This window comes from Hesperophylax consimilis, chromosome 29 (assembly GCF_061612785.1).
Source record: "Hesperophylax consimilis isolate HC1 chromosome 29, BYU_Hcon_1.0, whole genome shotgun sequence".
Lineage (NCBI taxonomy): Eukaryota > Metazoa > Arthropoda > Insecta > Trichoptera > Limnephilidae > Hesperophylax > Hesperophylax consimilis.
In genome coordinates this window covers 1,693,314-1,711,213 of record NC_142864.1, presented here as the reverse complement: position 1 = coordinate 1,711,213, position 17,900 = coordinate 1,693,314, and the positions used below count along the sequence as shown (strand labels likewise).

The 17,900-nt window shown below is 37.0% G+C and overlaps 1 protein-coding gene across 1 annotated transcript in view; it reads left to right on the top strand.

Moving 5' to 3' along the window:
* The window catches only part of LOC149409760 (uncharacterized), a 59,470-nt gene extending 42,171 nt beyond the window's left edge, over positions 1-17,299 (top strand). Inside the window, exons 5-10 of the mRNA XM_089649063.1 lie at positions 2,394-2,555; positions 2,832-2,918; positions 3,413-3,570; positions 4,076-4,296; positions 16,667-16,803; positions 16,945-17,299. Coding sequence (XP_089505189.1) covers positions 2,394-2,555; positions 2,832-2,918; positions 3,413-3,570; positions 4,076-4,296; positions 16,667-16,803; positions 16,945-16,955 — 776 coding nt within the window. The 3' untranslated portion in view covers positions 16,956-17,299. The remainder of the gene's footprint in view (positions 1-2,393; positions 2,556-2,831; positions 2,919-3,412; positions 3,571-4,075; positions 4,297-16,666; positions 16,804-16,944) is intronic.
* The last annotated feature ends 601 nt before the right edge of the window (positions 17,300-17,900 follow it).

Sequence of the window (17,900 nt, the reverse complement as noted above, 5' to 3'; positions counted from 1 at the left end):
GAAGTGTAATATCTTAAAATTAATTTGGTGTTAAAGGAAGGGGAGAGGAAGAGGAAAATAGGAAGATGATAGGAGATGCTCCCGATACATTCCATACTCTCATATTAATAATCGATCGTACGCATTACTTCATATCGATATTTCTTTAGGTTATTACCAAAAATGTCAATGCTGTAAAATTTTGTATTAGATTGTGCACATATACGAGGAATTGGGGAATTTTTTTCGAATGTTATAAATAATAAATATAACCTAGTTATTTTCACAAAATTGAATCCGGATTGCTTATATCCATTTCTAAATTTTTTCTCGGTTTGTGGGGAAACCTAAGCGAAAATAAGACATTTTAAGAATAATTATCGCAATGTATATAGAAAATATTTATTCCTGTACCTAACATTTTAAGCCTACATGAACGTTCCTTTTCATATTACATATCTTCCACCACCTTCATCACCTCTACGGCAATAGTTATAATAAAAAAGTAAGTGTAATATATATTTATACATACTTTGTAATATATATTTTTTCAATGAAAAGAAAAATGTAATTAAAATAGTAAACACAAAATAAATTATGTCACGTCTGATGTCCCGTCTGATGAGCATGGACCCTTGTCAATCACCAGGGCTATTATGGGGCTAAGGCAAGGAGACATAATGTATAAAAGCATTGAAGAACCTTGATCATGTTTAAAGGTGTTTGGAGAGTCCGCCAGCGGTGAGCAGGACGACAGGTCTCCACGAAATCCGTATGAGTTAGCTCCGGGTAGAGATTCGTGGGATGGAGTGCGCGAAGCCATCCTCAATTAATCAGCATCCATTGAACGTTTAAAGGGACAATGATGCTTTATCTTTGCGTCACCTCGACAGCATGCTTGGTAATCCAGTATAGTCTCCAAGGAATTACCCTTCAAAACCACTCACAAATAAAACCATTTTTTATTTCAAATAACTGATTGTATATTTTAATCTCTTCAAACAACAACACTCGAACAAAGAATAGGCCGATCTCACACAGGAGTCAAAACGTTTGTTTTTATGTTTGGTTAGTCTACACGGAAAGGCTGTATCCTTCAAGATTTCCATCTCACCGAACAACCACACTCGAACTTTAAGAACCTGCTGATCTCGCGCAGGAGTCAAAACGTCTCTTTTGTGTTTTGTAAATTTACACTGAAAGTCTCCGAAGGATCGGTTCATGGTATCCGCGTGATCTTTTTTTAATAATTTCAATCTCCATTTTTTCTCGCCTAACGCCACGCGCACCGCGGAATCGTCGTCTCTCGTATTGTTCCCGCTCTACCTACCCGCGTTATTTTTGCTCGCCCGTCCAACCGATCGCAGGGCAGCCACCCGAAAAAAACTCTCAACAAAACAATAATCGGGCACTACCCTGGCAATCCAAACTTGCACAATTCTTTGACGTTACAATTACTCAACGACGCGATTTTTTCATATAATTTAACACGCAAATAATTGTGGACTTAATACAACCCTGAATTAGTGACAAGACTAAAAAATAACCAATACTTATGAAGTTTTTTGCACGCATCAAGTAAAAACGCGTGATTTTAACCAACACATCAATAATTACCATGTGGCAAGCTCGTGCCATGTACTCTTGTTTATATGTATTCGTTAAAAGCGGATAACACACTGCATGACGTCATGATTGTGACTAGTTTGAAAGATGACGTCAGAAAATTTACTTGTAGTTAGTGAAATTCTATTAATTTCTGATATTTGTTAATGCGTTGCCTTCAATCTATCGGTAAGGTACTTATATTTTTTTTGTATTCAGATAGCTGATTACATTTTCTAAAATAAAGTCCGCGATAGGTACAATCTAAAATATTTGGAACTGGGTTATTTTTGTGATTGAAAAAATGAACTTGCCCAGCATAGCTGACAAGCAAAATAGCTTAACTCTAGACCAACAAAAGGTAAAACGCAATGCACAGTGCCCATTTCGCATTGGGACACAATGCGTGCGCCTTTTCATAAATGTGCACGTGAACCAAACCAAAATAGTGTTGAGGTTATTTTTCAATGGTTGCACGGCTTGTCTAGTTGTATTTAGTCTATGGTTGTATGCCAATTACGAGAACATGATAATTAACTAGTAAAGGATATTTAAATAATTACAGCTTTGACAAAAATAGGGCACAAAAAATAAAGATAATGTCAAGTCAAGACAGGAACAAGGTTTTGATGGAGTTCACGACTTCTGCTACATCAATACAAAATATTACTTTCTCAATGACTGACAAAAATCATTAAGACATAAAAAAATTCAAGATCCTGACTTGAGTTGACAAGTCTGGCCATTTTGGACATTCGTGAGTGGTATCCATTTAGTTAGAGTTACAAAATACATTTTTTGTTCTACAGATATAGACGAATGCGCTGAAAGCGATCGCTGCTCCGTTAATGAGGAGTGTTCTAACACAATCGGTGGATTCAGGTGTCAATGTGCTCCCGGTTTTGAACAGATAGAAGATAGATGTGTCAAACCAGTTGTAATACCACCTTATACCAGATCCAGACCACCGGGTAAGTTGAGAATCCTTGCAATACAATGATCAGTGTCAAAATTACTGTTGATCAATGATAAAAATCACGCATCTTTTGGCTCCAGACTCTGGTCACCTATGGGTGGCTGCTAAAATCAACAGTGGGGGTATATTTACGGTTTGTAAAGAGTAAGCAGTTGTGCATTACCATAGTACACTTGCTTTGATGGAGCCCCTTGTTTGAGCAGGTCACTTAAAGTAACACAGAGTTTGACTAAGATGGATGACTAATGGATTTTGTTTGTTGATATTTCAGTGCGAGTAGTTTCTGTGACCAGTGCTCCTCGAAACAATGTTTGCTCCTGGGGATATATAATGGATAAAGTTCAAAATAGCTGTGTTGGTAAGTACAAAACCATCTTGCTGTTTTTAGAAAAACTGTTAATATCAATCCTCCAATACCTCTGACTCTCTTTTTCCTATGATTGTTATTGTTATTTCCAATAGATTAGGTATATTATTCTTCTTCGTAAGCCATCTGAAACCCATTTTTGAACATAAATGTGTCAGCTCTTGTCGATTCTTGGCGACAAGCAATTATCTTTGGGTCATCAGCCCATTTTGTGGAAGATCTTTCTATCTTTTCGAACCAACTCCATCTGGTAAATTGATTTTGAAAGGAATATGTTTGGATAGGTTAGGCTAGGTTTATTTGATCTTTTTCTTCAATGTTCTATTCTGTGATTGTTACTTTTTGTTATGAATATGTCCACATATGCATATAGGGACACTAAAATAAGTAGTAGTAATAATCAGGGCCAGCGCCGACTTGCCGAGGTGCTGTTCGGTCCAGAACCGGGCCTGGTAGTAATGAAATTTAATCTGTTTATTTTACAGACGTGGACGAATGCGCAAGTGATAAGCATTCCTGCCAAGATAACCAGAAGTGTGTGAACATCCCCGGAGGCTACCTATGTCACTGCTCGCCCGGACACCGCATCACCCCCCAGGGGGACTGTGTGGACATCGACGAGTGCAAGGACAGCCAGGGCAAGGTGGGCTTTAGTAAAATCATATTTTCACACTTAAAAATCACAAAACTCGTGTGTTAATGGGACAGAATAATATCAAATGAACTATATTAACTCAAATTACGCCTTATATACTACAAGTACATTGTCCCACTCTACAGTTGATGAGGCTGGCCTTTTGCAGTTGGATCTTGCGAAATTCCTACATCCAGGTGATGACCCAGCCGTCGGTCAGCATATTAGTGAACAATGGGTTCTAGAATTCGGCACAGGGCCTCATGTAGAGCGCATACTAGTTTATTGACCGCCTCAACTTATATTCCCAGTGTAAATATTACGTAAGGCCAGAATAGTGAAAAAATAATCAGGTACATCCCCACCTACATCTCTTTTCATTCTCATCCGCCAGTCTTACAACATACCTCGATTCCAAGTTAGCAGGGAGCAGTTGATTCTTGTGTTGAAATTCAATATTCACAAAACTTGTAGTATTTTCAATACACTTATAACTGATTGTCATGCGTTCCAGGTGTGCACTCATTACGCTACGTGCATCAACACGATAGGCTCATTCCGCTGTGACTGCCACCCCGGTTTCACGACCTCCCCAGTGTCAAAACAGCTCTGCAATGATATAGACGAGTGCCTGCCCAACGGTGGGCTGGGCAACTGCCACCAGAAGTGTGTCAACGTGTGGGGCTCGTACCACTGTGCTTGTGATAGTGGCTTCAGATTAGCCAGCGACAACAGGTAACTAGATATTTATTATTCTTCTTCTTTCGTATGATGGGGTGGGTTACAGGGAGACATCTAGGTCAGCGGGCCAGCTTCAGGAGCCGCCCCCGTGGACCACATCAATCCCTATGGGGAATGAATATAGAATGAATGAATGCTCACAGTTCATTGACCACATGTTCGGTGGTCTGCACCGCACCGCATTCACACATCGCCATTGATTAATATTTACAACGAATTGGTGTACATTATGAATACCAAAAAATATTCTTTAGATAAATTGAAGGTCTTCCTATCGTTTCGCTTGACTAAAACACAAACAAAATATTAAATTACTCAATAAAAAATAAAAATGTAAACTACCTACTCAAAAAAATATATCTTCAATAGAAATGTATGAACGCGTAAAAAAAACAACTTTTAATACAGTATTATAGCTAAGGTTATCTGTGACAGTTTCACTTGATTAACTTTTTTGCTTTCATATAAAATTGTTTACCAAATAAATAAAAACCAGTTTTGTGCTTGAAATCGAACGCTTCTAGACTCTGTTTGTCGAGGGATTTTAATGTCTATTACCTACAATATAACAATATAAGGTATACCAAGAATATTAACATTTTTGGCTTGTAGCTTCTTCTTGAGGACTCATTGTTACGTAATACGATCGCTTAACAATTGGTGCTACCCCACTTTCCCCCATGGCCACGGTCATGTTAAATGCACGTGATAGACCACCCGCGGCGACCGTTCGGCCACCATCTTGCCTCGGCTCGACGGCCCGTCAGTTCTAATCCTTCGCTTGCCTCGGACACACGTGCAGTCAAGAATCACCCGCCTTTGCGTAAGCAGCGTCCCGCGTTTAACAAAGATTAAAGCTCTCAACATGACGCTAAGAACAAAGTCACGCGTAGTTTACGTATTTTTAACAAACTCACAATGGTTGTAATTAATATTATGCCATACCAGTCTCAATATGTTTTGGATTCATTATTTTAACTCGCCTGTCGGACCCGTACCTCGGTAATATTCGCGAGCAAAAGTGCACAAGAGTCAAGATGTCCACCGCCATGCCTTGGCGAGTTCAGTAAGCATCTTCAGTATACCCTTACTTGTGTTCAAATCGGTAAATTCATGTAATAATCCCCGTTTCACCCGGTCGTCCTAGAGAGAGGAAGAGAGAGAGTCAGATTCAATTCAACCCTGTGTTTCTTTATAAAATGTTAAATATACATGTGTCCTTCATATTCATGGGTAATTATTGCTTTGACCTGCCCCATCCCTGACCGATGGACGAAGAAATGAACTAAGAAGCTCCCCACCCCTGATGGATTCGAGTTCTCATCGGCTTACCTTTTTACACTGAGCTAGCAAATTGCATTACACCTGGTTCAAGTCCAGATGGGTCATAACCATTTCTTAGCACTGGCGCAACGTGGGTTTTTTTTTGTTCATTTATCGTCCATCAGGAGGTCAAATTGGGAATAACTTTGTACTCTTTCACTGTGTTTTATGTCTTGTTTGTAATAACCATTGAATACCATGTTTTTCTTCCAATTAATCATAGCCTTTCTACAAACCATCGCGATAAATCTAAATAACCGTGTCACATTAAAACTGTTCAGTGTTAAATTACAACTTTTACGAATCGTCACTCGACAATAATTTAAGTAACGGTATTTCATCACAAAGTGCGCAAACGACGTTTACTTCTTTTCGGACATCTTAAACATCACATGGTGATCTAAAACCATAAAGGTTTTCTTTCCAAATACAACTATTAGTGGGAACGAACTACAATTAACTACAATTCAACAATTTCAAATCTTGTACATGATACAAAATAAATTTCTTGTTTGTGGAAGTGATAAGACATTCCTTGCCTAGCATGACCACAATCGGGGAAAATTAAAATCTTTCTGCCATTTGATAATCCGTTTTGTATGTAATGAAGGCGGGTTGGGTTTTTTAAAAATAGAAAGCCGACCTACTCTTTACATATAATTGAGAGTCGCGTTGACGTAAATTCCCCAACATCTGTCACATATTCGCTAATTCGAGCAGCTTTGACGGGATGTAAGGAACTTGCGTGTAAATAACCAAAAACTGGTTTTGCTTAAGCTCTGACTAAAAGAGTCACGAATCACTACAACCTCCCAAAAATTGTTGAAAGAACAAACAATTCTCCCTCGAAATCTGTATTTTGAATTTTTTTCGGAAATTTTTTTTCAAAATCACGCATCTCAGTGACTTTTTCATTAAAAATACAGGATAATCCCTGGCCGTTTTTTTCGCAAATCAAGGACTTTGAAATTTTTTAGGAAATTTGGTTCAAAAACACGCATTTCAGGGACTTTTTCATTAAAAATACAGGATAATCCCTAGCCGTTTTTTTCACAAATCAAGGACTTTGAAATTTTTTCGGAAATTTTTTTCAAAAACACGCATCTCAGGGACTTTTTCATTAAAAATACAGGATAATCCTTGGCCGTTTTTTTCGCAAATCAAGGACTTTGAAATTTTTTCGGAAATTTTTTTCAAAAACACGCATCTCAGGGACTTTTTCACTAAAAATACAGGATAATCCCTGGCCGTTTTTTTCGCAAATCAAGGACTTTGAAATTTTTTTCACAAATCAAGGACTTTGAAATTTTTTCGGAAATTTTGTTCAAAAACACGCATTTCAGGGACTTTTTCATTAAAAATACAAGATAATCCCTGGCCGTTTTTTTCAAAAATCAAGGACTTTGAAATTTTTTCGGAAATTTTTTTCAAAAACACGCATCTCAGGGACTTTTTCACTAAAAATACAGGATCATCCCTGGCCGTTTTTTTCGCAAATCAAGGACTTTGAAATTTTTTTCACAAATCAAGGACTTTGAAATTTTTTCGGAAATTTTGTTCAAAAACACGCATTTCAGGGACTTTTTCATTAAAAATACAAGATAATCCCTGGCCGTTTTTTTCAAAAATCAAGGACTTTGAAATTTTTTCGGAAATTTTTTTCAAAAACACGCATCTCAGGGACTTTTTCATTAAAAATACAGGATAATCCCTGGCCGTTTTTTTCACAAGTTGAGGACTTTTATTCACAGAAAAATTTCACAAATTTTTCACCCATCGTCACAAGCAAATTCCTTTTGTTTTAAATAACCCAGCAACCAATACTCTGACAATTCTTTCTTTCTCTCACAAAGTCTAACTCGACTTCCTACAAAATGAATCCTCAAAACAACACCTTAGGCAAAATATCCAACATCTGCTCTAAAAGTACACAAAGCCTAGAAAAAGAATTAAAAGACAGGAATATTTCTCCCTTCAACAAAAACAAAAACGTCCTGATTAAATACGCAGCATATTTCAACAGGAAATACATAAAAGGGCTGCAATTTCAACCCGGCAGTATAATCTCTGACACAAACAGATACAATTTACGCAGGAAACATGTTACCTTTAAGGAAAACGACACAGTTTGGAGACGCAACAACACACTCTCACAAGGTGCTCTGTACTTCTCTGCAAAACTAGCTCCTCGCTTTGTTAAAGCAAAAGTGCTGAGAAAAATCTCAGATGTAGTATATACCCTATCGGACGCCTCTGGTAAACACATCGGTAACTACCACGTGAAAGATATTGTCAAACTAGGAAGTGTGGACATAATGGACACCACTTTCACTAGGTTACCTCACCCATAACTAACAAACTTATGGCTCTACCTTTGTCCCACGAGATTTGGCCCTCGTGCAGACAAACAGCATGTCTTAACGCGTTAGTTTCATACAAAAACTCGCATTTCGACCCCTGTAAGGTAACCTTTTTTTTTAAAAACACAGAAGTGTCAACTGTGGTTTTAAATCATTTCTCACTCATACTTGTACTACTATGCTCTTTTGTATAAACCCTTTGTTATTTTTGTTTCTTTGTCACACCTCACCGTGTAATGTATATAATTTGTACTCATATTTTGTACGTATCTTCTCTGGAACTGATCATTCCAGTCAAGAGACTTTTCTGCTTCCCAAATAATTGATGCTCCCGGAGTCGCGTCCCTGGACATTAATTGTTAGTCGTTACCATTCTGACACTTACGTCACTAAATACGTAACTATTTTTTGTCATAACTACCACAAAAGTCACGTACAACATTGTGTTGTAAATATTTTTTCTTTTTCTCCCTCATGTTCCTTGTTCTTCACATTGTCTTTCACATTTGTTCTTTCACATTTGTTCTTTCACTTTTGTTCTTTCACATTTGTTCCATTGGGTTCCATCGTATAAACCAATGGCCCTGTGCAACATACACCCAATTGAGGTGAATGTTCTACCCCTGTAATTTGTAATCATAATGCGTGAGTAAATTCCAGTTTGGTATCGTCATTTGATTCAAGTTACACAGGTGTAAGAAATAAAAGTTACATTTACCTTTGTTTAAAGTTTTTTCAGTTTTTCTAAAAAATTGAATGGCGCTCAACATTCCCATTTGCTCTAATTTGTTTTTTTTTTGAGAATTTGATATTGACACGTCAATTCTGAAAAAGGTTGTTGTAAAGGAGAACAAACGCCGATTTGTCCTCCTCATCAATAACAATGTATCATACTTAACACCTTTCAGTCACATTGAGTATGTAAAATAATAAGATCTCAACTTCCTGACCCCAATTTGTTATATTGCGTACTATATTTTGAATTAAATAGCATTAATTTGCCTTGTCAAATACACCAAGCCAGGTCACTCATATTAAGTCATCCTGTGTCTCTAGGTGCCTTTTGTATTAAATTTGTATCATAAAGTTCACAACATTCGTGCTCGTGGCAATTTTGGCAACACCAAGTGTGTTTCCCAGTTTTTGTTTGGTCATTTTAAGTAGGTAAAACCCTATCAGGTCTTAAATAAACCACTACAAACCTTTTTGTAAGCAAAGAGTTAGTAAAACCAAATAGGTCTCTTCTGCTATATTGTGTGTCTTGTGTAAGACATCCTTAAGCATATGTCTTGTATTATTGCCAACTTAACGCATAAACCAACATTGCCAACTTAACGCATTAACGCAGAAATTACAAACGCTAAAGCCTCGCACAATGTTAAAAACATTAAAGAATTAAACATTGACAGGATACCAACATCTTTTGCAGAACATCCAGAAAAAATTCTCAACTTTGCAAACAACTATTTTTGCAATATAGGCTCGAACTTAGCGAATAAAATCAAACAATCTTCATTTACTGCCGAAAAAACAGTATGGAATGAAAATGTCAATCAAGAAAACTCCCTTAACATAGTCAAGATAACAAGTGAAGATATAAGAAATACCATAGCCTCCCTAAACACAAATACCTCATCGGGAAATGAACTGATATCAAACAGAGCAATTAAATATCTACTAAATGAGCTAATCTACCCACTGACGTACCTTGTAAATCTTTCAATAAGAAAAGGTATTTTTCCCACACGTCTCAAAGTTGCTACGATTATTCCAATATACAAAAGCGGTCCCAAAAATGATATATCTAACTATCGACCAATTAGTCTATTACCTACACTATCGAAAATATTGGAAAAAGTAATAAAAAAACAAATGGTTAAATTTTTGGATGAAAATAAAATATTATCAACGACACAATACGGTTTTAGGGAAAACCTGGGTACTGGTGATGCTATAGCTAAAGTAACAAATACAATTATAAAAAAACTGGATGAAGGTAAAAAATGCTTGGCAGTTTTTATTGACCTTCAAAAAGCTTTTGATACAATTGACCATGAAATACTATTTTTTAAATTAAAAAAAAATGGAATAACACAAACAACTCTAAATCTAATTAAAAGTTACTTAACTGGAAGAGAGCAGTATGTACAAATTGGTAATAAAAGTAGCAAAACACTATCAATCAAGTACGGTGTCCCTTAAGGAAGCGTATTGGGTCCAATACTATTTCTCATTTATATTAATGACCTTATGAGTCTTCCCATTGAAGGAGACATAATGAGCTTTGCAGATGACACTGTCATTATATTCTATGAACAAAATTGGACAAGCACACATAAAAAAGCGGAGCAAGGTCTGACTGTACTCCAAAACTGGTTAAAAGCAAACTCCCTTACATTAAATGTGAGTAAAACTAAATATCTAACTTTCTCTAAAACCAACAGAGGTCAACCAACGAATGAACATACACTCAAATTACATGAATGTCTAAATAAATATCCGCAATGTTCTTGCCCGCATATAGTCCAAACTAAAACAATTAAATATCTTGGGATCGTAATTGACGACAAACTTCATTGGGATGCACACATCGAAGGAACCTCAAAAAAGCTAACAAAACTCATCTATTTCTTCAAAAAATTACGAAATATCTTGTCAACTACAGATCTAAAGAGAGTATATTATGCGCTATGCCACTCTCTACTGGAATATGGAATAATAGGATGGGGCTCAGCATCATCAACCCATATTAAACTACTAAAGAAAACTCAAAATTGGATCATAAAGACCATATTAAAGCTCCCCGTAAGGACGCCAACTACTGATATTTTTAATCTGTTTGATGTTCCAAGTTTACAAAAAATCTATGCTAAAAATATTCTAGTTCATCACTTAAAAAATAAACCAGAGGCAAACCCCTCTCACGATCATAAAACCAGAGCCAAGCAAACAGACATGCTAAATATTCCTAAATGTAATTCTACCTTTGGACAAAGAAACTCTGAATTTTTAGCAATTAAATTATATAATAAACTCCCTCTCAACATCAAACAAAGGAAAACGAAAAATAACTACATTAAGGACATCAAATCTTGGCTTATGGAAATATCGGAAGAAGAACTAACTAATATATTTAAAACATCATCTTAGTTGCTGAAAACGTATTCTAACATATATAGTCCCCCTCAGCACAGGATCTCCTAGTGAGGAGGACTTCAATGATCTGTTTTAATTTTATTTATATATTTTATTTCATGTGCCATACAAAAATGTACCTAATTATTTTAAAAAGTAACTAAATAAAAAAAAAAAAAAAAAAAAAAAAAAAACCCAACCAAAGGTTATGCCATCGTCATTTTTTTGATAATACAAATAGCCACTACTTGATTGTTTTTGACATTGTGTATGTATCTTTTTTCCGGTATTGAATTGGTACTTTTTTGATATGTTATTTTCGTGATACATGAGAATGTTACAATATCCACCATGAGACGAGAGATCGTTATAAAATCTAACACTATACATGAGAATGTTATAATATCTACCACGATACGAGAAGCTCGTTATAATTACTTTTTACTGGCTAAAATACGCTGTGGCCAAAGAGATAACTTGTTCCATTAAATGGTTATAAATATCTATGTTGTACCGTCTTTTCAATACTAGGGTTCTTTCTTAATTCGTTATATTTCTACATGAGACGTGGAGACGTTATAATACTTATCATGATTCGTGCGAACGATACAATATCTTGTTGTTGTTTTCTTTAAATAGGTTGACACTATGTACTTGTTCTGCCGGACGTAGATCATTTTACCCTGACTTGTCACCCTTAATTGGGATCCTTTTGTATAACTCATCACACTGAGGGAAATGTCCTTCACTGTAGTGAGAATTTTCGTTCTACTTAAACAAACATGAAGCTGTGCATTCAGCAATTTTTTCGGTAATTGATACCTGTGGACTTCTTGTCAGCGTACCCAAGAACCATCCACTATCCATTGACCATGGACTAGCCATCAGCTTCACTTTTGGTTATGAGGTATCGTGTCGTGGGAATTAATCGGGACAGTGACACAAAACCACCTAAATCGTTATCTGGGAGACGAATAAGAAAAACTCCCAGGTTTGTGAAATTTGAGCAAGGGTCCGTCATGTTCTCACAAACTGTGGAAGATTAAAAACGACCCCTAATCTTTCACCAAATACACGTGAAAGAATAGATTGTTATTACTTTGTATTCTCCTTCACCTTTTCATCAAATCCATGTATATTTGTAAAGAGTTAGGAAATTTGATATATTTCGTCCTCACATAGAGAGCGAATTGAGAATTAGCTCAGTCACTATCAATTTTCGCTGCTCAACCCTCCATCCTTCACCCTTCCATCAAACTCTTGTACATTTGTAAGAAGCTAGGAAATCTGTGGTTGACCATATTTCGTTCTCTGAAAGAGATCGAATGGGGAATCAGCCCCATCACCAACAGACCTTCTCGCTCAACCCCTTTTTTTCATCCCTCATTATTATTTTTTTTTTATTTTTTTTTTTTTTTTATTTTTTTTTTTTATTTTTTTTTTTTTTATTTTTTTTTTTTTTTAATAAATTTAATTTAGATTAAATTTGATAATATTATTATTAAGTTCTGCAAGTGTTTTAGTTTTTTATTATTGTGACAGCTGTTTCGGCTTACAAGGCCATTTTCAAACTGTGGTTAGTCCACATTGAGACGACGTTTTTATACTATTTCAAATGTAAATTTTGAAGGTGCATACATTGATTTATTACTGGTTACACCGATGACATGATCTATTGTTGGTTAAACCAATCTATGTTTTCCCCTCAGTAAATGGTAATGGGTTCTTAATTATTTACTAATGACTTTATTGCTATGAATTATTTGGGTGCATTATACTGCTTGGGTTTTGTGAAAATACTAAGAAGTGGTGAGTAAATTAAGTAAACTTCTTAGTATTTTCACAAAACCCAAGCAGTATAATGCACCCAAATAATTCATAGCAATAAAGTCATTAGTAAATAATTAAGAACCCATTACCATTTACTGAGGGGAAAACATAGATTGGTTTAACCAACAATAGATCATGTCATCGGTGTAACCAGTAATAAATCAATGTATGCACCTTCAAAATTTACATTTGAAATAGTATAAAAACGTCGTCTCAATGTGGACTAACCACAGTTTGAAAATGGCCTTGTAAGCCGAAACAGCTGTCACAATAATAAAAAACTAAAACACTTGCAGAACTTAATAATAATATTATCAAATTTAATCTAAATTAAATTTATAAAAAAATTAAATGGAGTTCTACGAATTAAACACAAAAACAATAAATAAAAAATCCCTCATTATCCTTGAGGTTAATTTCATGAATCTGGAAAGTGTACCCTACGCACATAGCGCATCGTCTGTCTATAAGACAATCTTTATCCATGAAATTTGCCTCAAAATAATCTCTCCTTTTCACCCCATTCCTAGGTAATCAACACATTTCTTGTGATTTTGAAAGTCGTAAGTTGCTATCGCTCAAGCGCTAACACCGGCCATGGAAGGCCAACTTTTTTCAGAAACTTGGTGTTACTACTGTACAACCACCTACCTATACCTTGTATGTCAAATAGGTAACCTCACGCCAGTCGTGATACTTTTTGTCTTCCCAATCTCGGGATACTCATAGTGTAGTCAGCATATGGAATCTCTCTCTACTCTCTCTCCTCTCTAACCAACTACGTTTTATTGTCTTTTCGTCTTTTCTCTTGAACACAATTTGTTTCTCTCCAAACCTTTTTTGCATCATTGGTCTACCAGGAAGGTAAACTTCAAGAATTTTGGCTCTAATAATAACCTGTCCCTGGATTAAAAAGAAGACCAGCAGCCCTCCTCATCACCTGCAAGCTGAGCTTCACTTCATCACCGCCTTCACTTCCATCATTCACATCTCTCCAATCTCTGCGTACCAAAAACACCCTACCGCACCCAAATTAGGTGTGAGTCGTGCGTGCAGTAGCAAATCAAGTTGTCTCACCATTCAAACCATATTCAAAAGAACCAACCTCAGAGCATGCCAGCTCAGGGTTAGTTATGTTCCTGCAAATCAACCACTTGCCGTTGTGCAAATCAACCACTTGCTGTTGTGCAAATCAACCACTTGCCGTTGTGCAAATCAACCACTTGCCGTTTGTGCAAATCAACCACTTGCCGTTTGTGCAAATCAACCACTTGCCGCTGTGCAAATCAACCACTTTCCGTTTGTGCAAATCAACCACTTGCCGTTGTGCAAATCAACCACTTGCCGTTGTACAAATCAACCACTTGCCGATGCGCAAACTCAACATAATAACCATTGCGCATTAACCATCAATCAACTTACTGGTATTACTCCATGTTATTACCAACTTCATTTCACCTTGACAACCACTGCTCCACCACATCAACATAATTGAATTCACGCTGGTACGACAACAAAACCCGGATACTTCTTGCCCTCCGCATCATCATCTCTCAACCACAACCAAGAAGCACAGTTAAATTCCTAAGGCCCTAGTGCAGCCTATAGGCCTTGAGTGCAATCTCAAATGGGTCAAGTTACAGTGAAAGTGTAACTCTACGAAAACACTACGCTCTTCAAACTTAGCTTACAGACCAATGAAATTTTAGAGTCCTTTTTGTCTTTTCATCACTGCATAATCTTGTATGTTTGTCTTTTCATAACTGCGTAACCTTGTATGTTTGTCTTTTCATCACTGCATAACCTTGTTTTTTGTTCTTTTCATCATTGCATAACCATGTTTGTTTTTTTTTTTTTTTAAATCAACACTGCTTTTTACTCTCTACTTCCCTCACGACAAGGTGAAGAGGATTTTTTAGCGCCTAAAGCTTCATTACCACGTCGCCTTTTACTGGCGGAGGGGGAATGTGTTACGTAATACGATCGCTTAACAACTTGTGCTACCCCACTTTCCCCCATGGCCACGGTCATGTTAAATGCACGTGATAGACCACCCGCGGCGACCGTTCGGCCACCATCTTGCCTCGGCTCGACGGCCCGTCAGTTCTAATCCTTCGCTTGCCTCGGACACACGTGCAGTCAAGAATCACCCGCCTTTGCGTAAGCAGCGTCCCGCGTTTAACAAAGATTAAAGCTCTCAACATGACGCTAAGAACAAAGTCACGCGTAGTTTACGTATTTTTAACAAACTCACAATGGTTGTAATTAATATTATGCCATACCAGTCTCAATATGTTTTGGATTCATTATTTTAACTCGCCTGTCGGACCCGTACCTCGGTAATATTCGCGAGCAAAAGTGCACAAGAGTCAAGATGTCCACCGCCCTGCCTTGGCGAGTTCAGTAAGCATCTTCAGTATACCCTTACTTGTGTTCAAATCGGTAAATTCATGTAATAATCCCCGTTTCACCCGGTCGTCCTAGAGAGAGGAAGAGAGAGAGTCAGATTCAATTCAACCCTGTGTTTCTTTAGAAAATGTTAAATATACCTGTGTCCTTCATATTCATGAGTAATTATTGCTTTGACCTGCCCCATCCCTGACCGATGGACGAAGAAATGAACTAAGAAGCTCCCCACCCCTGATGGATTCGAGTTCTCATCGGCTTACCTTTTAACACTGAGCTAGCAAATTGCATTACACCTGGTTCAAGTCCAGATGGGTCCTAACCATTTCTTAGCATCATCTATGCATCATGTGGGCATACCGGTAGTGGGAGCACCTTATCCTGTTGAAGAAGGACCTGAGTTTATGAGACAGTGAGTTTATGTAAGAGTTGAGCATTTCTCAAGTTGACAGATTGCCACTCAAGTTTTCACTTATCGCCTGGAGTGTGGGCTAACCGTAGGAGTCTCTCTCCTTCCATCTAGAATGGTTTTTAAGAACTTCAGGCGGCAAGCAGGGTGAGAGACGAGTACGTAGTGATATTATCTGTGCATATAGCTGAAAATGAACTAAGGGCGCAATATTTTTTGGTAATCAGCTCGCAAAATGTTTTTAGTTTGGATTTTTTAAAGGTTTTGTATCAATGATACAAAGCGGATCACGATTTTCAAGATTATTGTGAGTATGGGAGTCGAAAAAGTAGAAACGCGCCGATAATACTTATTGGTATACCATGAATTTACCATGGCAGAAAGAATAGATGGTGAGCCTCATTGATTGGGATGAATTGCCACTGCCAGAGGCATGCTATAAAGAATACCCACACTTAAGAAGCGAAAGATTTGCACATCGTTCCAGAGTCGTGGATTCGTGGAAAGATCAATGGCTAAGTTGAAATCGTGTTTGGGTCCCACCCAGGCATCGTACGTTCAATTTCTCAACTGGCTAAATTCTCCATCACGGTAAAGCACTAGCAACATTTTCTGCTTACTGTGCTGTTAGTAGGAGATTTTCAAATATTGTCAGTTTTGTTATTCCTTCAGTTTTGCCACATTGAAACCCATTATTGGATTATGGCTTAGTTGTGTTTAAAGGACCAGATTCGAATACTATCCAGCCGTCGTAAAATGTATAATTGGCACTCAACGTTGGGTGAAATAGTATCCAAAAGTGTCAGTTTCCATTGTTCCATCAGATTCCTTTCAGGTTGAAATGCCGATAAATGTATTTTTATACTTTTTGCACTATCTCAGTATGCGTGTCTGATTCCAGAACCTGCATAGACATTAACGAGTGTATCGAGCATAATAGTCGTCTTTGCATGGGCGAGTGCCAGAACATCCCCGGCAGCTACCAGTGCACCTGCCCCAGGGGATACCGCATAGGTTCAGACAAGCGCAGTTGTATTGGTAAGATGTAATATCATCATCAAAGAATGAATCTCTCCAGATTCAGTCTATCCATCCTGGATAGAAGAGCTAGCCATCTAAAACAGGCTTCCAACTCTCCAGAGATTAATAATTGCTTACCCTGACTTTTAATTTTTACAGATATTCAGTAATGAAGACGAAGTTTGCCAGAACACACGAGGAGCGGCGCGGTGCAGTTCCATTGGTGCTTCCAGTGCCTGGAAGTCAGATTGGCGGAAGTTGATCAAAGATCACTAGATGATTCACTGGAGTTTGCCGGCCTCATTCCAAAAAATGACGAGCAGCCCTTTGATGCTATAAAACGGGTGGCTTCCATTTCGGTAATTCTCTATCTACAACTAGGGTGAAACTCCCGGTGACTGCCACGGACAGTGGAGCTCCCATAATCTATAATCCCATCTTTAATCTATACAATCTATAATCCGTTATCATAAGCTCCCATCTTTGTTATTGGAATTTTTTTATTCTGTAAATATGCATTTAAAATATAAATAAATAAAATAAATAAATAAACAAATAAAGTATTTTTTTAATTTTTGTATAATTATTATATCAATATGCTTTTCTCAATGGAATTTTTTGATGAGGAATTACACAACCAAAACCTGTCTTACGCAACTTCAGATACTAATATATGTAAACGCCTGATTGGAAACTCTGCCAATGCAAAAATTATGCACCAAAACATAAGATCTATAAATAAAAGCTTTGACGAACTCTTAATACAACTTCACCACATAGATGTTGTTTTCGAGATAATCATTCTGACCGAGTGCTGGTTGTCAAACACATATACACCTAAAATCATCAAAAATTACACATCACACAATTCAACTATGTTTGATTATCAGAACGATGGGATTGTTGTTTACACACAAATAATCAAAACTTCACAGTAACCGAACTAAAAATTCAGGATGCAAGTTGCACACAAATAGAATACAACAATGATACAGTTATCCTCGCTATATACCGCTCGCCATCGACTCGTAACATCACGCCATTTCTAAACAGTCTTAGTTGCACACTTTCAAATCTTTCCAATACTAAAAATATCATAATAATAGGCGATTTAA